General features: G+C 47.0%; 1 protein-coding gene across 1 annotated transcript in view; it reads right to left on the bottom strand.

The window, feature by feature from the left end:
- Nucleotides 1–24,795, bottom strand: part of aldh1a3 (aldehyde dehydrogenase 1 family, member A3) — a 145,182-nt gene that overhangs the window by 49,877 nt on the left and 70,510 nt on the right. The window contains exons 4-6 of the mRNA XM_067971652.1: nucleotides 18,243–18,372; nucleotides 3,739–3,800; nucleotides 2,297–2,425 (exon numbers count right to left, since the gene is read on the bottom strand). Coding sequence (XP_067827753.1) covers nucleotides 2,297–2,425; nucleotides 3,739–3,800; nucleotides 18,243–18,372 — 321 coding nt within the window. The remainder of the gene's footprint in view (nucleotides 1–2,296; nucleotides 2,426–3,738; nucleotides 3,801–18,242; nucleotides 18,373–24,795) is intronic.

The raw sequence follows: 24,795 nt of genomic DNA, 5'->3' as shown, positions 1-24,795 counted from the left end.
CAGTGATAGAGCCCAGTGCTGGGGGTCAGTGATAGAGCCCAGTGCTGGGGGGCCGTGATAGAGCCCAGTGCTGGGGGTCAGTGATAGAGCCCAGTGCAGGGGTTCAGTGATAGAGCCCAGTGCTGGGGGTCAGTGATAGAGCCCAGTGCTGGGGGGCCGTGATAGAGCCCAGTGCTGGGGGTCAGTGATAGAGCCCAGTGCTGGGGGTCAGTGATAGAGCCCAGTGCTGGGGGTCAGTGATAGAGCCCAGTGCTGGGGTTCAGTGATAGAGCCCAGTGCTGGGGGTCAGTGATAGAGCCCAGTGCTGGGGGTCAGTGATAGAGCCCAGTGCTGGGGGGCCGTGATAGAGCCCAGTGCTGGGGGTCAGTGATAGAGCCCAGTGCTGGGGGTCAGTGATAGAGCCCAGTGCTGGGGTTCAGTGATAGAGCCCAGTGCTGGGGGTCAGTGATAGAGCCCAGTGCTGGGGGTCAGTGATAGAGCCCAGTGCTGGGGGTCAGTGATAGAGCCCAGTGCTGGGGTTCAGTGATAGAGCCCAGTGCTGGGGGTCATTGATCGAGCCCAGTGCTGGGGGTCATTGATCGAGCCCAGTGCTGGGGGTCAGTGATAGAGCCCAGTGCTGGGGTTCAGTGACAGAGCCCAGTGCTGGGGGTCAGTGATAGAGCCCAGTGCTGGGGTTCAGTGACAGAGCACAGTGCAGGGGTTCAGTGATAGAGCCCAGTGCTGGTCTTCAGTGATAGAGCCCAGTGCTGGTCTTCAGTGATAGAGCCCAGTGCTGGTCTTCAGTGATAGAGCCCAGTGCTGGTCTTCAGTGATAGAGCCCAGTGCTGGTCTTCAGTGGTAGAGCACAGTGCTGGGGGTCAGTGACAGAGCACAGTGCTGGGGGTCAGTGACAGAGCACAGTGCTGGGGGTCAGTGACAGAGCACAGTGCTGGGGGTCAGCGGTAGAGCCCAGTGCTGGGGTTCACTCTGCCCCCAACGTTTACCTGCTGAAGGTCCCAGCCCTCAGTGGGGTATCCGGTTGGATCTTTGGGGCACTTCTGCCCCTTGAGTGGTGCTCCCGCCGGGTAATGGAGCTGCACCTGTGGGAGCACATATCAGGAATCTGGGCACAAGAGGGCACTGTGCCCTCAAGACATACCAGAAACTAAATTCTTTCTTTAAAGAATTTCAGACTTTGTCCTAGAATACGAACAACTGGCAAATACCTTCCTTATGGGGAGCTTTCTAGCCCATTGACTGTAATATCCAGATAACATTTCATGCAAACATTACACTTACTTGTTCTACATTATTGTGTCTGCAGTATACTGTCACACTAAGAACTGTTAAATGAATACAGTATTTGGCCAGTACAAAACAAAGTGTTCAGTTGCTCTTACATTATCAATAGTTGGAAATAGAAGCAGGAAATGCAAAAAAAATGCAGAGGTATTCTTTATAAAAAAAATTGTTAGCATTCGACAAAAATGGTGCAGTGTTTATATAATATACAGATAATTATTTTTATGGTTACAAATGAATGGATTTGAAATCCCCTGGGTGATGCTCTGGTGGGTGATGCTCTGTTTCGGGAATGGGAACTTGTAAAACTCCCCCTGTTATCTGAACATTGCCTGGAAACACATCCTTCAGCCAAATCATAGAAATATTCCTTTACTTCCTGTGATATACACAGAAGCATATTCAGACTAGAGCAAATCAGGAAAGGAGGTTGATGGTGTTTTATTCACCTGATGTCTTAACCTCAGCTCAAAGGTGTTTTCTGTAATTTGTTTGGAGAGTACAGCCTTCTCCTTACTTTGGAAGCTGGGTAAAAATAGCTCAGAAACAACCAATCAGGGACATTAAAGGTGATGTCATGGATCAGGCCAAGTTTGGGCAGAATGTCAGGAGACTTAGAGAATGATCTGTTGATATGAAACATTCCCATGTATGTTGTGTCCTCTCACGTGGATGTAAAAGATCCCATGGCACTATTCGAAGAAGAGCAGGAGAGTTCTCCCAATGTCCTGGCCAATATTTATCCCTCAACCAACATCACTAAAACAGATTATCTGGTCACATATCTCATTGTTGCTTGTGGGATCTTGCTGTGCACAAATTGGTTGCCGTATTTCCTACATTACAACAGTGACTACACCTCAAAAGTACTTCATTGGCTGTAAAGCGCTTTGGGACGTCCTGAGGTCATGAAAGTTGCGGTATAAATGCAAGTCTTTCTTTTCTTTCTAGTTGCCTTGTTACAGATATTGCACTGTAATATTGATCTCCCAAACCCATTGTAAATTATACTGACCTCCTTGATTAAGGCTCCCATGTAAAGTGCTGTGAGGGGGGTCTGCTCGGCAGGTTTAATTACCACAGTGTTCCCACAGCTCAGCGCTGGCGCCACTTTCCAAACGAACATCAACAGGGGGAAATTCCACTAAGGAAAGAAACAAATTCGCTCATCAGATTAAATGTGGAAATGGCTGAGGCTGTTAAGATTTGAAGTTAGTGAGTGAGACAGATCGAGGGGAAAAGAACAGAGTGGAGTGTTAATGACCAGGCCAGGAAACGGAAAATATCCCAGAATATTTCTCATGGTTTGGTCACATGTCTCCTGAATACTCTGAGCCTATTGTCTCAGTAATCCTCCTATTATTTTGCTGAAACAATTATCAGAGGGCAGGCTTATATTGGAACCTGGAGTGAGGCCAGCATTCACTGCGAGATGGGGAAGAAGCGACAGACCTACATATCTCAGATCTAATAACCTCAGTTGCACAGATGGCAAAACAAAGACGCTTTTTCAGTTATGTTAAGTTATGATTCATGTATATTTATCTGATATAAAATGGTGCTGAGCTCTGAGATCCTATTACCAATATGCACTATCACACGATAGGATCTGCAGCAAACACAACAAAATAGTCAAACATCTTTAAAATGATCCTGTTAAAAGTGTTGTTACCTGGAGACATACAGTGAAGATCAAAGTGTTAGACTAGCTGACTGTACAGTGATTCACACAACTATAAAACGCTGGGCCGGGGGCTGAGTTTCCAAACTGCTCCCGTACAGATAGGAGGGAGTTATGTTCAGTTTGTTGGTCAATGGAGCACGTGTTGGATTCACTCTGGGGTTTGACAGTGTGAGAAAGCCCTGGGCCAGTACCAAATTGGAAGTTGGGTGAGTGGGAGGAGGGGGCTGGTGTTTGGGCAGGACCCAACTCAAGGAATCCGACAGGAAGAGGATGGGTGACCACCCACTCAGCCCTGATGTATTTGAAAGAGGCAGGATGGATGCTGTGATATCCCCCTACGAGAGAGCCCATCAGTTCCACCTGTCCTGATACCATGGGAAACTGCACCTACCATCAGATATTGGGAGGCTCCAGAGAAATTAGCAGAATGTTTTAAACATTTAACAGATGAATATTCAGGGGTTTTGTTTGATTACATTTTGGGGACCAAGGAATATTCATGCAGAATTTTCCCATGGTAATTTAACAGATTACACTTGGAAGGAGCACCTCCATGGGCTGACCAGCCTTTCTTACACTAAATCAGGTTGATTATAAAAACTTGCTGCATTTAAGTTCGTTTTCTTTTCATGAAGCATTTTTAATCCTACACCATACACCGGTGGTAAAGCACTTTGGGACGTCCTGAGGTCGTGAAAGGTGCTGTAGAAATGGGAGCTGTTTCTTTTGTAAAAATAAAGGTTAATGTTCTTGCATCATTCAATCCAACTCACTGGAGTAATCTGTCCACAGACACCAATCGGCTCGTGTCTTGTAAACATCACAAAATCTCCATCTGTCGATAGAGAAAAGAAGCATTAACAGTCGACCAATGGATTTCAGGTTTTATTTCTGTAATATTAATATTTATTCAGTGTGATCGTAGTGATATGTACAAACATCTGGATTTGTGTGCGTTACTTAACAATGTTTTGAATATTTCTAGTAAAATTGTGGGATTTTATAGCACCAGGTATTTGGGAACAAGTAACAGGGAATCATTTACCTGTCCTGTCACCGTGCAGGGTGGCATTAAAACATATCAATTTCTAAATTAAAACATCCTGATAAAAATCTGACCGAGGGTATAAGAGGTATTGTGGGATGAGATATCCTTGACACTGGGATTGACGGATGGGTCGTAGCAGTCTGCTCCAGCTCTGTACGTCCCTGTGCTCCTGTGTGAAATGCATCCATTGTAAACCTTGCCTACATATCACTGGAAGAGTCAACGGGTGGGTGGGAAATGCTTCCTGAGGATGTGATCAGGTGAGATATATATGCAAGCTCATTCTTTCTCACTGTTGCTGAATATAGTTTCTGCTCTCCCCCGCGATCACCGCCCGTGGCTTTATGGTCACTGGGGTGAAGCTGCACACGGTGAGTCACATCACTGTTACGCCATTGTGAATCTTTGCAATTCTCTACCCCAGAGGGCTGTGGATGCTCAGTGGTTGAGTATATTCAAGACTGAGATTGATGGATATTTGGACACTAGGGATATGGGGATCGGGCGGGAAAGTGGAGTTGAGGTAGAAGATCAGCCATGATCTGATAGAATGGCGGAGCAGGCTCGAGGGGACGAATGGCCTACTCCTGCTCATATTTCTTATGTTCTTATGCCATTAAAACAAGATTTGTGCCGACCAGTGGCCTGGATGGTTATTTATGTCAGTGCCCTAGGTCAACTCATTTGCATATCAATTGGAATAGTTATTGGCTTAAATCCCATGTAAATTGGGTGTAAGCTGCTGGAATGCAGGGATACTGGAATCTCCAGCTCATCAATCTTTTCATCATACTCTTCAAGAATTATGACAACATCAGCACCAACAAGGTAGCAGGGCATGGCACCCAGCCAGAGAAGAACACAGAACCTCACTGATTCAGATCTCCAAGCTGTCCTGGAGGAGACTGAAAGCAGACAGACTCCTGGGTGTGGGTGCAAGCAATTCATCCATAAATATCACTCATGCCACCTGGAGGAAGGTGCCACTGGCACTGAGTGCCAACTCCCTCACCCCCAGACTGGCACTGAGTGCCAACTCCCTCACCCCCAGACTGGCACTGAGTGCCAACTCCCTCACCCCCAGACTGGCACTGAGTGCCAACTCCCTCACCCCCAGACTGGCACTGAGTGCCAACTCCCTCACCCCCAGACTAGCACTGAGTGCCAACTCCCTCACCCCCAGACTGGCACTGAGTGCCTACTCCCTCACCCCCAGACTGGCACTAAGTGCCAAATCCCTCACCCCCAGACTGGCACTGAGTGCCAACTCCCTCACCCCCAGACTGGCACTGAGTGCCAACTCCCTCACCCCCAGACTGGCACTGAGTGCCAAATCCCTCACCCCCAGACTGGCACTGAGTGCCTACTCCTCAACCCCAGACTGGCACTGAGTGCCAACTCCCTCACCCCCAGGCTGGCACTGAGTGCCAACTCCCTCACCCCCAGACTGGCACTGAGTGCCAACTCCCTCACCCCCAGACTGGCACTGAGTGCCAACTCCCTCACCCCCAGACTGGCACTGAGTGCCTACTCCTCACCCCCAGACTGGCACTGAGTGCCAACTCCCCCACCTCCAGACTGGCACTGAGTGCCTACTCCCTCACCTCCAGGACAGGCACTGAGTGCCAACTCCCTCACCCCCAGACTGGTACTGAGTGCCAACTCCCTCACCCCCAGACTGGCACTGAGTGCCTACTCCCTCACCTCCAGGACAGGCACTGAGTGCCTACTCCCTCACCTCCAGGACACTGAGTGCCTACTCCCTCATCTCCAGACTGGCACTGAGTGCCTCCTCCCTCACCCCCAGGACAGGCACTGAGTGCCTACTCCCTCACCTCCAGGACACTGAGTGCCTACTCCCTCACCTCTAGACTGGCACTGAGTGCCTCCTCCCTCACCCCCAGGACGCTGAGTGCCTATTCCCTAACCTCCAGGACAGGCACTAAGTGCCTCCTCCCTCACCCCCAGGACAGGCACTGAGTGCCTACTCCCTCATCTCCAGACTGGCACTGAGTGCCTACTCCCTCACCTCCAGACTGGCACTGAGTGCCTACTCCCTCACCTCCAGACTGGCACTGAGTGCCTACTCCCTCACCTCCAGACTGGCACTGAGTGCCTACTCCCTCACCTCCAGACTGGCACTAAGTGCCTCCTCCCTCACCTCCAGGACTGCAGACTAGTGAAATAAAAACGGCCTCACCAGGGTAGTCAAGGTGACACACTGGATTCTCTTCCTTGTCCATTCTGGGCACCAGTGGACTTTTCACCATCTTAAAGCAATACTTTCTGAGCTAACCCTTCACAATACTCTGTGGTTAAGAAGGGTTCCAGCTCGGCATCTCGCACTGTGGTGACACAGCAACCCTCACAGCAATTATTTATATGTATAACCCTAAAACCCCTTCCTCCACTTCAACAGCCTCATACCTCCTCATCTCTTACTACAACTCTCCCATAACACTTGGCACACACTCTTCAACTACTAACCGTCCCCTCATTAACTCTGCGTACACTGTCCATCAGAGGCAGGCCACTGGCGCGGTCCTTTTTAACACATGCATATTGGGTCCCAATGACGTCATCGAGACCTGACTACAATTGTTACCGGGCACTCTGATCATGAAAGCTTAGGCCTTCCCTTCTGCGATTCCCCACTCCTCCTCAGTACTGCACTCGAGTGTCAGCCTAGATGATGTGTCCAAGTCTCTGGCGTGGGGCTGAACCAATGACCTTTTGACTCAAAGGTGAGCATGAACATGTTGGAAAACTACCAACAAAGAACAAGCAAACAAAAAAAAAAGCAAAATAAATCTGCCACACAAAACAAACAACAAAAATTGCTACAAATAATAAAACTGGCAACGAGGAGCAGGGGGTAGCAACATTTTTGGAAATGCTTTCAGCTGTCATCAATTGATTATCAAATCTTTGAATGGAAGGCCCACTCTGCTCGCCCACAGCCGCTGTTGGGAGGCTGAAACCAGTTTTTGGGGCTTGGGTTCAGCTGCCTTTCCTGGGATTGTGTTGTGTGTGTGTGTGTTGCTATGGATGTTGTGTGTGTTGCTATGGATGTTGTGTGTGTGTGTTGCTATGGATGTTGTGTGTGTGTGTTGCTATGGATGTTGTGTGTGTTGCTATGGATGTTGTGTGTGTGTGTTGCTATGGATGTTGTGTGTGTTGCTATGGATGTTGTGTGTGTGTGTGTGTTGCTATGGATGTTGTGTGTGTGTGTGTTGCTATGGATGTTGTGTGTGTGTGTTGCTATGGATGTTGTGTGTGTTGCTATGGATGTTGTGTGTGTGTGTGTTGCTATGGATGTTGTGTGTGTTGCTATGGATGTTGTGTGTGTGTGTGTGTTGCTATGGATGTTGTGTGTGTGTGTGTTGCTATGGATGTTGTGTGTGTGTGTTGCTATGGATGTTGTGTGTGTGTGTTGCTATGGATGTTGTGTGTGTGTGTTGCTATGGATGTTGTGTGCGTGTGTTGCTATGGATGTTGTGTGTGTGTGTTGCTATGGATGTTGTGTGTGTGTGTTGCTATGGATGTTGTGTGTGTTGCTATGGATGTTGTGTGTGTGTGTGTTGCTATGGATGTTGTGTGTGTTGCTATGGATGTTGTGTGTGTGTGTGTTGCTATGGATGTTGTGTGTGTGTGTGTTGCTATGGATGTTGTGTGTGTGTGTTGCTATGGATGTTGTGTGTGTGTGTGTGTTGCAATGGATGTTGTGTGTGTTGCTATGGATGTTGTGTGTGTGTGTTGCTATGGATGTTGTGTGTGTTGCTATGGATGTTGTGTGTGTGTGTGTGTTGCTATGGATGTTGTGTGTGTGTGTTGCTATGGATGTTGTGTGTGTTGCTATGGATGTTGTGTGTGTGTATGTGTGTTGCTATGGATGTTGTGTGTGTTGCTATGGATGTTGTGTGTGTGTGTTGCCATGGATATTGCGTGTGTTGCTATGGATGTTGTGTGTGTGTGTGTGTTGCTATGGATGTTGTGTGTGTGTGTGTTGCTATGGATGTTGTGTGTGTTGCTATGGATGTTGTGTGTGTGTGTGTTGCTATGGATGTTGTGTGTGTGTGTTGCTATGGATGTTGTGTGTGTGTGTGTTGCTATGGATGTTGTGTGTGTTGCTATGGATGTTGTGTGTGTGTGTTGCTATGGATGTTGTGTGTGTGTGTGTTGCTATGAATGTTGTGTGTGTGTGTGTTGCTATGGATGTTGTGTGTGTGTGTGTTGCTATGGATGTTGTGTGCGTGTGTGTTGCTATGGATGTTGTGTGTGTGTGTGTTGCTATGGATGTTGTGTGTGTGTGTTGCTATGGATGTTGTGTGTGTGTGTGTGTTGCTATGGATGTTGTGTGTGTGTGTGTTGCTATGGATGTTGTGTGTGTGTTGCTATGGATGTTGTGTGTGTGTGTGTTGCTATGGATGTTGTGTGTGTGTGTGTTGCTATGGATGTTGTGTGTGTGTGTGTTGCTATGGATGTTGTGTGTGTGTGTGTTGCTATGGATGTTGTGTGTGTGTGTGTGTTGCTATGGATTTTGTGTGTGTGTGTGTTGCTATGGATGTTGTGTGCGTGTGTGTGTTGCTATGGATGTTGTGTGTGTGTGTGTGTTGATATGGATGTTGTGTGTGTGTGTGTGTTGCTATGGATGTTGTGTGTGTGTGTGTGTTGCTATGGATGTTGTGTGTGTGTGTGTTGCTATGGATGTTGTGTGTGTGTTGCTATGGATGTTGTGTGTGTGTGTGTTGCTATGGATGTTGTGTGTGTGTGTGTTGCTATGGATGTTGTGTGTGTGTGTGTTGCTATGGATGTTGTGTGTGTGTGTGTTGCTATGGATGTTGTGTGTGTGTGTGTGTTGCTATGGATGTTGTGTGTGTGTGTGTTGCTATGGATGTTGTGTGCGTGTGTGTGTTGCTATGGATGTTGTGTGTGTGTGTGTTGCTATGGATGTTGTGTGTGTGTGTTGCTATGGATGTTGTGTGTGTGTGTGTTGCTATGGATGTTGTGTGTGTGTGTGTGTGTTGCTATGGATGTTGTGTGTGTGTGTGTGTTGCTATGGATGTTGTGTGTGTGTGTTGCTATGGATGTTGTGTGTGTGTGTGTTGCTATGGATGTTGTGTGTGTGTGTGTTGCTATGGATGTTGTGTGTGTGTGTGTTGCTATGGATGTTGTGTGTGTGTGTGTTGCTATGGATGTTGTGTGTGTGTGTGTTGCTATGGATGTTGTGTGTGTGTGTTGCTATGGATGTTGTGTGTGTGTGTGTTGCTATGGATGTTGTGTGTGTGTGTTGCTATGGATGTTGTGTGTGTGTGTGTTGCTATGGATGTTGTGTGTGTGTGTTGCTATGGATGTTGTGTGTGTGTGTGTTGCTATGGATGTTGTGTGTGTGTGTGTGTGTTGCTATGGATGTTGTGTGTGTGTGTGTTGCTATGGATGTTGTGTGTGTTGCTATGGATGTTGTGTGTGTGTGTGTTGCTATGGATGTTGTGTGTGTGTGTGTGTGTTGCTATGGATGTTGTGTGTGTTGCTATGGATGTTGTGTGTGTGTGTTGCTATGGATGTTGTGTGTGTGTGTTGCTATGGATGTTGTGTGTGTGTGTGTTGCTATGGATGTTGTGTGTGTGTGTTGCTATGGATGTTGTGTGTGTGTGTTGCTATGGATGTTGTGTGTGTTGCTATGGATGTTGTGTGTGTGTGTTGCTATGGATGTTGTGTGTGTGTGTGTTGCTATGGATGTTGTGTGTGTAGCTATGGATGTTGTGTGTGTGTGTTGCTATGGATGTTGTGTGTGTGTGTGTGTTGCTATGGATGTTTTGTGTGTGTGTGTTGCTATGGATGTTGTGTGTGTTGCTATGGATGTTGTGTGTGTGTGTTGCTATGGATGTTGTGTGTGTGTGTGTTGCTATGGATGTTGTGTGTGTGTGTTGCTATGGATGTTGTGTGTGTGTGTTGCTATGGATGTTGTGTGTGTGTGTGTGTTGCTATGGATGTTGTGTGTGTGTTGCTATGGATGTTGTGTGTGTGTGTTGCTATGGATGTTGTGTGTGTGTGTGTGTTGCTATGGATGTTGTGTGTGTGTGTTGCTATGGATGTTGAGGGGGATGCTTAATCAGGAATTGACTACAACTCCCAGGATTCACTTTGGTGAACTACAATTCTCAGGATGTAACTCAGGCCACCCGTTTCTATCGGGGGAAAGGAAAGGCACCAAAGCTCGAGCTCCCCAGATGACTAAAGATATTGGGCTTATAGCGCCTGTTGTTTCGGCAGGAGCAGATAACAAACACTGCAATCATGTGAAGTAGGGAGAAAATGGCTTCAATCAACGCTGATTTAAAGTGATAGACACCATTTTGGGACTTAACGTTCAACTCAACGCACAGTCTTAGCTCTGACCATCTGAACGTGCCTTAGAGTGCTTGGAGGACCCCCCACCAGCGCTATTTAAAGGGACCATGCAGGATTTACAGGTTAGTGGCTGGATTATTGCTTCTGGCTGCTGAGACATTTGTAACTGTTTTTGGAGGTCTTCTAGACTTCAATACTAGGACTAGGGGACGTAGCCTAACATTTAGAGCCAGGACGTGCAGGAGTGAAGTTAGGAAATGCTTCTACATGCAAAAGGTGGGAGAAGTTTGGAACGCTCTTCTGCAGATGGCAGTTGATGCTAGCTCACTTGTGAAAGTTAAATCTGAGATTGATAGATTTCTGTGAACCAAGGGTATTAAGGGATATGGGGCTAAGGCGGGTCTATGGAGTTAGGTCACAGGTCCACCATGATCTCATTGAATGGCGGAACAGGCTCGACGGGCTAAATGCCACGGCCACTTGCTGCCTCCTGATATGCGCCACCTTCTCCTGCAAGAAAGCGGGACGTGTGTCTGGGTGATGTGCCTGTCATGGTTGAATAGCTGCCAGTGTGGGTGTGGCCTGTGAGTTGTGGGTGGGCGGCTTGAAACAGTGGTAATGTGTAAGGGTGAGAGGAAGCATCTGGTTGGAAGAGTTGAGTACTGATGGAAAGAGTTTATTGGTATGTGGGTAATGGTGGGTGTAATACTTGGTGCAGTTGGTGGGAGACGCCACTTGACAGTTGACCTCACTCACCTTGACCACTCATGTCAAAGCATTGAACTTCTTCCTGCACTGTATCCATGTTCATGATGCTGTGCGCCCGGCATTGACTTCGTCCCCCGCTGCCTCCCACTGCCTTTTGAGTATATGTCTGGAGGGCCTCTTGCCCCCCTCCCCCCCCCACCCCGGATATAGGATGTCCCTCCTTCTGTCCACCTCTTGCCCCCAAGGCCCCGGTGCATCAGCAGAGAACCTTGGTGCACACACTCTCGCAGGCCTGGTACAAACTCAGATCGGCAGATTGGTGAGGTCTGGCGTGCAGATTGGAGGATGTGGGATTTAGTGGTGCGCAACCTTTATTCAATGTTTTAACATAACTCATCGGTGTGTAAACATAAGGATGGGACCTGCATCTGTGTTTTACGTGTGCGATGTCTGATCTCTGTTCAGACTCCGTGCCGACAGTAGATTGTTATTTTCAGTAAATAACAGGTACCAGCTACCTTTAAGAGATTTCGAAGAAACATCCTCCCTTTAAGATATTGGGCGCCCCCTGGTGGTGAAAAGTGTGAATTGCATTGATTCCAGTGCGAGGCCCAGACTGGAACGTTGATTGCAGGTGAGTCCTCGGACCGGCCGAAACTCGCGTCCTGCCTGCGCCGGGGTCATTGGGCGCGGGGTAATAGCGCATCACGCTACCCGCGCCCAAAAACAGCCCCTATCCAATTCTTCCCCGGTAGAGATTAAAATGAAACAGGAAAAGGAGGCTTATGATGAATGTAAGGTTCATAATACAGTAGAGAACCAGGCTGAAAACAGAAAGTACAGAGGAGATCTAAAAAAGGGAATAAGAGGGGAAAAGAGAGAGTATGAGAATAGATTAGTGGCTAACACAAAAGGGAACACAAAAGTCTTTTATAAACATATAAATAGTAAAAGGGCAGTCAAAGGAAGGGTGGGACCGATTAGGGACAAAAAAGGAGATCTTCTTGTGGAGACAGAGGGCACGGCTGAGGCACTAAATGAATAAATCGCATCGGTCTTCACTAGAGAAGAGGATGCTGCCAATATCGCAGTAAAGGAGGAGGTGGGAGGGATACTGGATAGGACAAAAATAGATAAAGAGGAGGTACTTAAAAGATTGGCAGTGCTCAAAGTAGAAAAGTCACCCGGTCCGGATGGGATGCATCCTCGGTTACTGAGGGAAGTAAGGGTGGAAATTGCAGAGGCTCTGGCCACAATCTTCCAACCCTCCCTGGACTGGAGAATTGCAAATGTTACATCCCAGTTCAAAAAAGGGGAGAGGGATAAACCCGACAATTACAGACCAGTCAGCCTAACATCGGTGCTGGGGAAACTTTTAGAGACAATAATCTGGGACAAAATTAATTGGCACTTGGAAAAGTCTGGGTAATAAATAAAAGTCAGCACGGATTTGTTAAAGGAAAATCGTGTTTGACTAACCAGATTGAGTTCTTTGATGAAGTACAGAGAGGGTTTTTTTTATTTGTTCATGGGATGTGGGCGTCACTGGGGAGGCCAGCATTTATTGCTCATCCCTAATTGCCCTTGAGAAGGTGGTGGTGAGCCGCCGTCTTGAACCGCTGCAGTCCATGTGGTGACGGTTCTCCCACAGTGCTGTTAGGAAGGGAGTTCCAGGATTTTGACCCAGCGACGATGAAGGAACGGCGATATATTTCCAAGTCGGGATGGTGTGTGACTTGGAGGGGAACGTGCAGGGGGTGTTGTTCCCATGTACCTGCAGCCCTTGTCCTTCTAGGTGGTAGAGGTCGTGGGTTTGGGAGGTGCTGTGGAAGAAGCCTTGGCGAGTTGCTGCAGTGCATCCTGTGGATGGTGCACACTGCAGCCACAGTGCGCCGGTGGTGAAGGGAGTGAATGTTTAGAGTGGTGGATGGGGTGCCAGTCAAGTGGGCTGCTTTGTCCTGGATGGTGTCGAGCGTCTTGAGTGTTGTTGGAGCTGCACTCATCCAAGCAAGTGGAGAGTATTCCATCACACTCCTGACTTGTGCCTTGTAGATGATGGAAAGGCTTTGGGGAGTCAGGAGGTGAATCACTCGCCTCAGAATACCCAGCCTCTGACCTGCTCTCGTAGCCACAGTATATATGTAGCTGGTCCAGTTAAGTTTCTGGGTTGAGGGTTGATGAGGGTAGTTGGGTTGATGTTGTGTATATGAACTTTCAAAAGGCATTTGATAAAGTATCACATAATAGACTTGTTAGCAAAATTAAAGCCCATGGGATTAAAGGGACAGTGGCAGAGTGGATACAAAATTGGCTAAGGGACAGAAAGCAGAGAGTAGTGGTGAACAGTTGTTTTTCAGACTGGAGGGAAGTTTACAGTGGTGTTCCCTAGGGGTCAGTATTAGGACCACTGGTCTTTTTGATAGATATTAACGACCTGGACTTGAGTACAGAAGGTATAATTTCAAAGTTTGCAGATGACACAAAACTCGGAAATGTAGTAAACAATGTAGAGGATAGTAACAGACTTCAGGAGGACAGAGACAGACTGGTGAAATGGGCAGACACATGGCAGATGAAATTTAATGTTGAAAAGTATGAAGTGATACATTTTGGTAGGAAGAATGAGGAGAGGCAATATAAACTAAATGGTAGAATTTTAAAGGGGTGCAGGAACAGGGAGACCTGGGGGTGCACACACACAAATCTTTGAAGATGGCAGGACAAGTTGAGAAGGCTGTTAAAAAAGCATATGGGATCCTGGGCTTTATTAATAGAGGCACAGAGTACAAAAGCAAGGAAGTTATGCTAAACATAAGAACATAAGAACATAAGAAATTGGAGCAGGAGTAGGCCAATCGGCCCCTCGAGCCTGCTCCGCCTTTCAATAAGATCATGGCTGATCTGATCCCAACCACAAATCTAAAGAACACAAGAAGTCGGAGCAGGACCCGGCCACATAGCCCCTGGGCCCTCTCCGCCACCCACAGGGCATTGACCGATCCGAACTCAGCTTCATGTCCAATTTCCTGCCCGCTCCCCATAACCCCTAATTCCCTTTACTTCTAGGAAACTGTCTATTTCTGTTTTAAATTTATCTAATGATGTAGCTTCCACAGCTTCCTGGGGCAGCAAATTCCACAGACCGACCACCCTCTGAGTGAAGAAGTTTCTCCTCATCTCAGTTTTGAAAGAGCAGCCCCTTATTCTAAGATTATGCCCCCGAGTTCTAGTTTCACCCATCTTTGGGAACATCCTTACTGCATCCACCCGATCAAGACCCTTCACAATCTTATATGTTTCAATAAGATCGCCTCTCATTCTTCTGAACTCCAATGAGTAGAGTCCCAATCTACTCAACCTCTCCTCATATGTCCGCCCCCTCATCCCCGGGATTAACCGAGTGAACCTTCTTTGTACTGCCTCGAGAGCAAGTATGTCTTTTCTTAAGTATGGAGACCAAAACTGTATGCAGTATTCCAGGTGCGGTCTCACCAATACCTTATATAACTGCAGCAATACCTCCTTGTTTTTATATTCTATCCCCCTAGCAATAAAAGCCAACATTCCGTTGGCTTTCTTGATCACCTGCTGCACCTGCATACCAACTTTTTGATTTTCTTGCACTAGGACCCCCAGATCCCTTTGTACTGCAGTACTTTCCAGTCTCTCGCCATTAAGAAAATAACTTGCTCTCTGATTTTTCCTGCCAAAGTGCATAACCTCACATTTTCCAATATTATATTGCATCTGCCAAATCTCCGCCCACTCACCCAGCCTGTCTATATCCCCTTGCAGGTTTTTTATGTCCTCCTCACTCTCTACTTTCCCTCCCATCTTTGTATCATCTGCAAATTTTGATATGTTGCACTCGGTCCCCTCCTCCAAATCGTTAATATAGATTGTAAAGAGTTGGGGACCCAGCACCGACCCCTGTGGAACACCACTGGTTACTGGTTGCCAGTCCGAAAATGAACCATTTATCCCAACTCTCTGCTTCCTGTTCGATAACCAATCCTCCACCCATGCCAGAATATTACCCCCAATCCCGTGATTTTTTATCTGAAGTAATAATCTTTTATGTGGCACCTTGTCGAATGCCTTCTGGAAGTCTAAATACACTATGTCCACTGGTTCCCCTTTATCCACCCTATACGTTATATCCTCGAAGAACTCAAGCAAATTTGTCAGACATGACTTCCCCTTCATAAACCTTTATAAAACACTGGTTAGGCCTCAGCTGGAGTATTGTGTTCAATTCTGGGCACCACACTTTATGAAGGATGTCAAGGCCTTGGAGAGGGTGCAGAGGAGATTTACGAGAGTGGTACCAGGGATGAGTGACTTCAGTTTTGTGGAGAGACTGGAGAAGCTGGGATTGTTCTCCTTAGAACAGAGAACGTTAACGGGAGATTTGATAGGGGTGTTCAAAATCATGAAAGGTTTTGATAGAGTAAATAAGGAGAAACTGTTTCCAGTGACAGAAGGGTCGGTAACCAGAGGACACAGATTTAAGGTGATCGACAAAAGAACCAGAGGCGACATGAGGAAACATTTTTTTACTCAGCGAATTGTAATGATCTGGAATGCACTGCCTGAAAGGGCGGTGGAAGCAGATTCAATAATAACTTTCAAAAGGGAATTGGATAAATACTTAAAGGGAAAAGATTTGCAGGGTTATTGGGAAAGAGCAGGAGAATGGGACTAATTGGATAGCTCTTTCAAAGAGCCAGCACAGGCATGATGGGCCAAATGGCCTCCTCCTGTGCTGTACCTGCTATGATACGATGTTTGGTGGGTGTGAATCATGCTGTGCAACATGGTGTCACAAATTATAGAACTTGCGTCAACAAAAAACTTAAAAAAACAAGTTACACTTTAACACAGCAAAATATCCCAAGGCATTTCACCGGATTGGGAATCGGAGAGAATTGGACACCAAATCAGAACTGGGAGGAGAGTTTGGCGAGGGGATAGCTGGGAGGAAATTTAAGGAGTGGGAGTTGTTTAGGAAGAAAATTCTGGAGTGCAGGGGCACTGGGGGTTCAGCATAAGTAGGAGTGGGCAAATACATTCAGTGGTCCAGACCAAGAAGAGCAGAGAGTGAACCAGGGACGGAGGAGACAGGCAGGGCAAGGCCTGTGGATTTGCAAACAAAGATGAGAATTTTTGAGTTCCACGAATGGGCGAGCCAGTGGAGGTTGGTGGGAGTAGGTGGGGGCATAGATAAGTAGGACTTGGTGCAGCAGAGAATGCAGGTGATGGAATTCTGGATGAATTGGAGGTTGTGCAGGGTAGAGCTAAGAGGATTTGGGCTGAGTGGTGACAAAAGTATGAATGAGAGGTTTAACGATGAGGTATGAGTGGAGACAGGAAAAGCTTTGGAAATGGAAATAGGCAGCCTGAGTGATGAATCACATGATGGCTTTGAATCTCAGCTCAGGGTTGAGCAGGACACTTAATGAGCAGCAGGGCAAGAGCTGGAATCAGGGCTAATGTGCAACTTTTCTGGCAGGAACCAAACAAAAAGGCTTCAGTCTTGGCAATGTGTAGCAGGAGGAAGTTCTGGTCCGTTCATGACTTGATGTCAATCAGACAGTTGGACTGCACAGAAACAGTTGTGGAGTCCAGGATGGAGAGGCAAACAGGTAGGAAATACATGAAATGTAATGTTTGTGGTATTGGACGAGCAGCCCAGAGGCCAGGTGTCCATACTTAAGAAAAGACATACTTGCTCTCGAGGCAGTACAAAGAAGGTTCACTCGGCTAATCCCGGGGATGAGGGGGTGGACATATGAGGAGAGGTTGAGTAGATTGGGACTCTACTCATTGGAGTTCAGAAGAATGAGAGGCGATCTTATTGAAACATATAAGATTGTGAAGGGGCTTGATCGGGTGGATGCGGTAAGGATGTTCCCAAGGATGGGTGAAACTAGAACTAGGGGGCATAATCTTAGAATAAGGGGCTGCTCTTTCAAAACTGAGATGAGGAGAAACTTCTTCACTCAGAGGGTGGTAGGTCTGTGGAATTTGCTGCCCCAGGAAGCTGTGGAAGCTACATCATTAAATAAATTTATAACAGAAATAGACAGTTTCCTAGAAGTAAAAGGAATTAGGGGTTACGGGGAGCGGGCAGGAAATTGGACATGAATTTAAATTTGAGGTTAGGATCAGATCAGCCATGATTTAATTGAATGGCGGAGCAGGCTCGAGGGGCCGATTGGCCTACTCCTGCTCCTATTTCTTATGTTCTTATGTTCTTATGAGATCATGACAAGTTGCAAAATTGAATTTAGTAAATCTGGTAATTTGGGCAAGCACCAGATAAAGACCATGAAAAGAAACAAACTCCATCCCTATCTGGTCTGATCTACGTATGAGTCCAGTCCCACACTCAGGGCAACCAGAGAGGGGCAAAAAATGCAGCCTAGCATCACCCACATCCCAAGAGTTGGGGAGGGGGCTGATGAAGGAGCTGGAGTAATTATTTTCCAAGGGAAGCGGGTAAGGACAGAGGTGTTAGTCATAGAGTCATAGAGTTATACAGCACGGATAGAGGCCCTTCGGCCCATCGTGTCCGCGCCGGCCATCAAGCCCAGTCTAATCTAATCCCATATTCCAGCATTTGGTTCGTAGCCTTGTATGCTATGGCATTTCAAGTGCTCATCCAAATGCTTCTTGAATGTTGTGAGGGTTCCTGCCTCCACAACCCTCTCAGGCAGTGAGTTCCAGACTCCAACCACCCTCTGGGTGAAAAAGTTCTTTCTCAAATCCCCTCTAAACCTCCCCCCTTTTACCTTGAATCTATGCCCCCTTGTTATAGAACCCTCAACGAAGGGAAAAAGCTCCTGAGTATCCATCCTATCTGTGCCCCTCATAATTTTGTACACCTCAATCATGTCCCCCCTCAGCCTCCTCTGCTCCAAGGAAAACAAACCCAATCTCCACACTGTCCACATCCCACTGTTCTGGACAAACAGTGGGATGTGGACAGTGTGGAGATCAGGAGATGATCAGAGATGGCCTTGTTGCTGAGGACCTTGGAAGTGATGAGGTCTCCCATGAAGGTGAGGTTGAGGGGTTGTGGTGGGTGTGTTCGGGGAGCTAATAAATTTTACCTCATTAAACAGTAGAATTCGATGATAAATGGTACCATGTATATGACAGACTTACCCACTGGTATACTTTTCCCATGGATTTTATCTGCCCAGCCACCATAGTAACGCAATGTTCTTATACAGCCCTCTAGGTCAACGGCAAATGACTGCAGAAAAGGTTTGCCTGTGTCCATGGTTTCCAGTGTCTGACAAATTCAAATAATAATGGATTTAGAACACATATTCTTTATTTATTCCAAAGTCATGAGCAGGCACAGACGTGTAACTTGTACCTGAGTAGATACTTTGCATGGTGAAAGGTGATATGCACTTACATAGGAACACAGAACTACATTACATAGAATTTTACAGCACAGAAACAGGCCATTCGGCCCACCTGGTCTGTGCTGGTGTTTATGCTCCACACGAGCCTCCTCTCTCTCTACTTCATCACACCCTATTAACATATCCTTCTATTCCTTTCTCCCTCATGTGTTTATCGAGCTTCCCCTTAAATGCATCTACACTATTCACCTCAACCACTCCTTGTGGGAGTGAGTTCCACATTCTCACCACTCTCTGGATAAAGAAATTTCTCCTGAATTCCCTATTGGATTTCTTAGCGACTATCTTATATTTATGACCCTTAGTTTTTGACTCCCCGACAAGTGGAAATAACGGGCCCGATATTTAGGGGAGGGAGCGGGGTAATGGGGGGTGGGGGGAAACCCGCAAATCTCGGGGAGGTGGAGGTCCAGCTGAATTTAACGGCTGCTCAGGAGGTGTCCAGGGCATTTGCCTGAAACTGGCGTTAGTCCCATTGGATATTCTAATTGGGGGCCTGATGCCTGTTTCCGGTCCCTTTAAGAAGTTGATTTGCGAGTGACACCCCGCGTGCTGCGGTCAGATTTTCTGGGTGCTCAGCAGCCAAACCAGCGATCCTTAAAGGGGCCCCGCCACCACCCTAAAGGCAATTTACAACTTTTTCACGTACCTTATTGTGGGGTTAAGGGAGTATGCGAGCTCCTCCGGGCTCCACATTAAAACCGTGGACTGCTGCCAGTTACTGATCCCCCCCTCGGACTCCCCTGAGGTCCTTGGCCGATCTTGCTGTCCCCCCACCCCACGACCACCAGCTGCTTGTGCCCGCAGCTCACCAGTACGGTCCTAATGAGGCCAGCAGACTAATTTGCCGTGGTTTTGTTTCCGGCCTCTTTAGGCATGTGCAGTGTGCGCAGCGTGGGATCGTGCCCCGATTCAGGCAAGAACCAATTACCAGGCAATTGTTCGGGAAAAGTGTCCTGAATACATTCTAGAAATTCATCGTCTTTACTACTTGGGCTGTTCTGCTTCTCCCAGACTATGTGAAAATTAAAATCTCCCATTATAACCACATTGTTTCTGATACATGCTTCCCTGATCTCTGTATTTATAAATCCCCTCACTACATCACTACCATCAGGAGGTCTGTAGACAACTCCTACCAGAGTCTTGCATCCTTTGCTGTTCCTTAACTCTACACAAACTGTATCCATTGTCTGATCACCCTTGCCGACACCCCTTCTTTCCAGTGCTGTAATCATAGAACCAGAGAGTCATAGAAAGTGATGGCACAGAAGGAGGCCATTCGGCCCATCGTGTCCATGTCGGCCGAAGAAGAGCTATTCAGCTTAATCTCACTTTCCAGTACTTGGTCCGTAGCCCTGTAGGTTACAGCACTTCAGGTGCACATCCAAGTACTTTTTAAATGAGTTGAGGGTTTCTGCCTCTCCCACCCTTTCAGGCAGTGAGTTCCAGACCCCCACCACCCTCTGGGTGAAAACATTTCTCCTCAGCTCCCCTCTAATCCTTCTACCAATTACTTTAAATCTATGTTCCCTGGTCACTGACCTCTCTGCTAAGGGAAATAGGTCCTCCCTAACCACTCTATCTAGTCTCGTCATAATTTTGTACACCTCAATTAAATCTCCCCTCAGCCTCCTCTGTTCCAAAGAATAACAACCCCAGCCGAACCAATCTTTTCTCACAGCTAAAATTCTTCAGTCCTGGCAACATCCTCGTAAATCTCCTCTGTACCCTCTCTAGTGCAATCACATCTTTCCTGTAATGTGGTGACCAGAACTGTACGCAATACTCAAGCTGTGGCCTAACCAATGTTTTATACAGTTCTTGTAATTGTGTCTTTATTGATATTGCTCCTTCCCTCCTTTCCCAATATTCCTGTCCTTTCTAAAGATCCTATAGCTTGGAATATTTAGCTTCCAATCATGTCCAGTTTGTAGCCAGGCCTTTGTAACGGCTCCTACACCAGTGATGGAGACAGTGGTTGATTGAAGGATGCTGGAAGATGTCTGACTCTTCCTAGAACGATGGGCAGGGATTGTCCTGGATACAAGCAAATATCTTCCACATTGCATCCTCGGCCTCGGGGGATAGCTGAAGCACACGCATTCTTTGTTTCTGCAAGCTGTTTTTGGCAACAAGTGTGCAGAAATTTGTCAGTGCCAACTTTGCCCATCTGAGGCAAAGAATGGAAAGCCTTAAGGAGGGACTGCATGTACTGGAGCTGCACAGAAGTCCGTACTGATACAGGTCCCAATGCTGTCCAACTCCCCCCCGTCAGGATTGGCACACCAGCTAGTGAGGTTCCTGTGCAGCCAGCTAGTGAGGTTCCTGTGCAGGGTGAATGCCCGATTTGTACAGTTCTGAATCCTCAGTAAGAAAGGACAGCAACATCCCCGGCCAGTCCTGGGACTGGTGCAGAACCATCAGTGTTGTTTCTGTACAGATGCTGCAGGCCTTGTTCATTCAGTAGAACTCAGGCATTGTCTGCAGTTATGTCCTTGGGCTGGCGAGCACAAAGAGTGAGAGGTGGTGCTGGAGGAACATTCTTTAGGAGGAGTACCTGCCCATCAGGTAATCACAGGATGACCCTTCCTATTGAAAGAGTTGCACCTGGAGCCTTGGTGGTCCCATTAACACAGACTAGAGCCTGCACTGTCTCTGTAGTCACCGTGTTTGATATAATTTGTGCTTGTTTCAAGACATGTCTTGGCTCATCCGCACAGTAAAAGGACATGATGATATGAGTGCCATCTTTAGAAGCATAGTTTTGGTGAGTTTGAAGGAGAATTCACTTCTCCTAAGATCACACAATTTAGCAAGCAAACCTTTGGCGGGCCTTTAGGTGTGATGTGTAAGAAGGCCTGAATGGCTACAATACATATTTTCAGTATTGTTCGGTCTTGTATTCGGATGCCCAACAGATTGTTGGCATTCTAATTAATCTTGTGGAAAGGATCCACGGAGCTCGCCCAATGGCTACTGGGTAAAGGCCTTGTGTCACACTAAGACATACAAACAACACAATTCCTTTTCGATTCCTGGTCTGTGCTGAGGTGACTCATCTCAATGGGGGCGGCAGTGGTAGTGGTGCTGAATTGGGCCCAGCACTCCGGGCTAGGAAAAGGATTATGCTCCTGATTGCTGTTGAGTGACCCATGGGGAAGCATGTGGACATTCCATGAGGGCAGGACTTGGATTGGGTGTAATGCCTCCTGCCCTCATGGTCCAAATTCCTTCTGCCACTTGCTGTCTAGGCTTATGGAAGTTGCCCATTTGGGTCAGACACCTGTGGGACCGTATCCCAGCTGTGCTTTCAGGAAATGTGGGGGAGGAGGTGGGAGGAGAGGAAGATGAAGGTTAGGGTTGTACTTCTTTACAAAAAGTGGTTAGAATATGGAACGCACTGCCACAAGGAGTAGTTGAGGCGAATAACAGATGCATTTTAGCGGAGGCTAAATAAATACATGAGGGAGAAAGGAATAGAAGGATATGCTGATAGGGTGAGATGAAGTAAGGTGGGAGGAGGCTCGTGTGGAGCATAAACACCGGCAAAGACCAGTTGGGCCGAATGGCCTGTTTCTGTACTGTACGTTCTATGTAATTCTATGTAATCCCATAATGAACGTTGCCTTCTTAGGAAACATCAACTGCCCATCAACTGGAGAGAGGGGCCAGGCTTGTGCTGTAAGCAGCAGGGCAACATCAGTACTGTGAATGGCGAGCAGAAGGGACAGTCACCATTGCCCTGTCACATGTCAACAGTCACAGTGCTGGAACTCAGCTGAAGAATGTGTTAATGAACGGCTGATGCTGCTGGCCTGGCAGTAGATTATCATCATCACCATCACCATCCCTGTGGCCCTCTTCACTGTGTTCATCAAATGCAGGCTGCAAGCATTCAGCACACCATCCTTGTCCTACACATCTTCTCTGCACCTCTTGAGTGACCCAGGCAATGGAATCATTGCTTCAGGACTGCAAAACACTGAGCACCCTTGTTTTGACATTCACTTCATTATAACGCTCCTAAGCCCTATTGGTTATCACAGTGACTGGTGTCATCAGCCAAGGTCAAAAAGGATAGCTGGATTTCCCCAGTAACCATCCATCCAACTTTTCATCTCTGTGAAACAGATCTGTTGCAGGATCCTGGAGTGATCCAGCTCCCAGGATCCCTGGAGTTCGCGGGGAAGGTGTCCAGGACAACACTACCCACTACCTGTACATTGACCATTATCCTTTTCTATTTCTCTATGCCAAGGCTTGGCCTGATTGAGCCTGAATGGGCCCGTGTGTACAGTCGATGATACCTTACACCCATGGGAAACTGCAAATGTCAAAGAAACCTTGCTGCCTGGGTGTCTGTGGCTCTGGCTCCATGCCAAGGTGCTCACTGAAGGACAAATGCCTTAGCAGAGCCTCAGTGACACTGTGGAAGCATCAGTGCACTGAAGAAAGTTTCACTCCTATCAAATCATCCAGTCACTGTGATCCATGCAGCTTGGAGCAACTCTGAAAGGTAAATATTCAGGGCTGTGGGCACTTTAAGAAGCACAGGCAGAGCTGTGCTCAGGGTCAATTACCCAGGCGGCTGATCCTTGGGTCCTGAGCTAGTAGATGAGTTCCAGTGGGTACTTTCTGCCAGGGATGTCAGGCAGCATGGCCCTTGTTCAACCTCCTGTCTTATTATGTATTTCCCTCATTTGCGTGGCATCAGAACAGACCCACCCACATGTGGGCGGTCACATTATGCACCTGCCTTTATCATTGGCCGGATATTATGACAGGCGAGAAAAGGGGCAGAGACTTGGTATAACCAAATTCCGCTCCACCAACCAAGAAAGTGCTTCATTTACAGTCCTGGCCCACTGGATCACTCGAGCTTCAGGCCTAGATAGTGAGCAATCCATAACATACGCAGTAAAACCCAACGGTAGATTGTTAGCGCCGAGACATGCTATGTTCATTCACGACACACATATAAGACTTGGTTTCAGTTGATGAAAGGTGTGGACCTGCCTTTGGAAGCTGCCTTTTGCAGTGAGCGTTGCTATAATAATACTGGGAGGCAGAGCAGATTGTAACACTCATCATTCTGATTGTCTGTGCTGGGGTGAGCTGAACTGATAGCTGGGCCTACATTAACAGTGTTTTGAGTGACCTCCTTTACTGTGCCTTCAAACTATAAGCATAGTGCTTTGCACCGATTCTACGATTGTAGTGGGAGTGCATCTTAGAGGCTAATTTCATCAGGGATGGTGTCCCTTCTTTCAACTGTTCCAATCATTGTATGAAAAACGCCAACAGTTGTCAGGCTGACACTGAGGCCTTGCAGAGCGGAATTCTGGCATCACAGAGCTTGCTGTTTTGTAGTTTGTCTTTTGAGACAATTTGAAGCTAGATAATCAAGTTTGGTTAATGGTTTTAAGTGACAATTGAACTCAGTGTTCAAATCGCTTTTTTGTATTCATTCTTGGGTTGTGGGCGTTGCTGGCAAGGCTGGCATTTATTGTGTGTCTTTCTAGGCCACTTCGAGGGCAGCTAAGAGTCAACTACGTTGGTGTGAGGAGTGGAGTCACATATAATTAAGGATGGGTAAGGACAAGAAAGTTTCCTTCCCTAAAGGAACCAGTTAGGTTTATACAATAATCCAAAAGCTGCAGGGTCACTTTCACCGGAGAGTTCTCCCCGGTGTCCTGAGCCAATATTTATCCCTCAACCAACAGATTATCTGGTCATTTAACTCATTGCTGTTTGTGGGAGCTTGCTGTGTGCAATTTGGCTGCTGCATTTCTCACATAACAACAGTGACTACACTTCAAAAGCATTTTATTGGCTGTAAAGCACTTCGGAACATCCTGAGGTCATGATAGGCGTCATATAAATGTAAATCTTTCTTTACTGACACCATCTTTTCATTTCCAGATTTAAAAAAATTGAATTAAAATTCTCAAACTGCCTGGGTGGGATTTAAACTCACATTCTCTGGATTATTAATCCAGAAACATAACCATTACGCTGCTGTACCTTGTACTTTGAATGGGTTTTACTTAATGGGTACAATCTGATAAAAGGGACTTTCTCTCTACCCATACAGATCAATAGACAGGTTCTGCTGTATCTTGTCTTTTCGAGGGTTGGTGCGATTTAGAGTAGAGGATGGAGTTTGGGACCATGACCACTGGCGAGCCCAGGTGGGCATAGTCCAGTCTACTTCAATGGGAGTTTGAACCTATTGTATCCCAGCCTACTGTTGATGAAGGCTGCCCTCAGTGGGTAAGGAC

This window comes from Heptranchias perlo, chromosome 34 (assembly GCF_035084215.1).
Source record: "Heptranchias perlo isolate sHepPer1 chromosome 34, sHepPer1.hap1, whole genome shotgun sequence".
NCBI classification, from domain to species: domain Eukaryota; kingdom Metazoa; phylum Chordata; class Chondrichthyes; order Hexanchiformes; family Hexanchidae; genus Heptranchias; species Heptranchias perlo.
The sequence above is the reverse complement of the archived record's forward strand: the minus strand, read 5'-3'. Positions and strand labels throughout refer to the sequence as shown.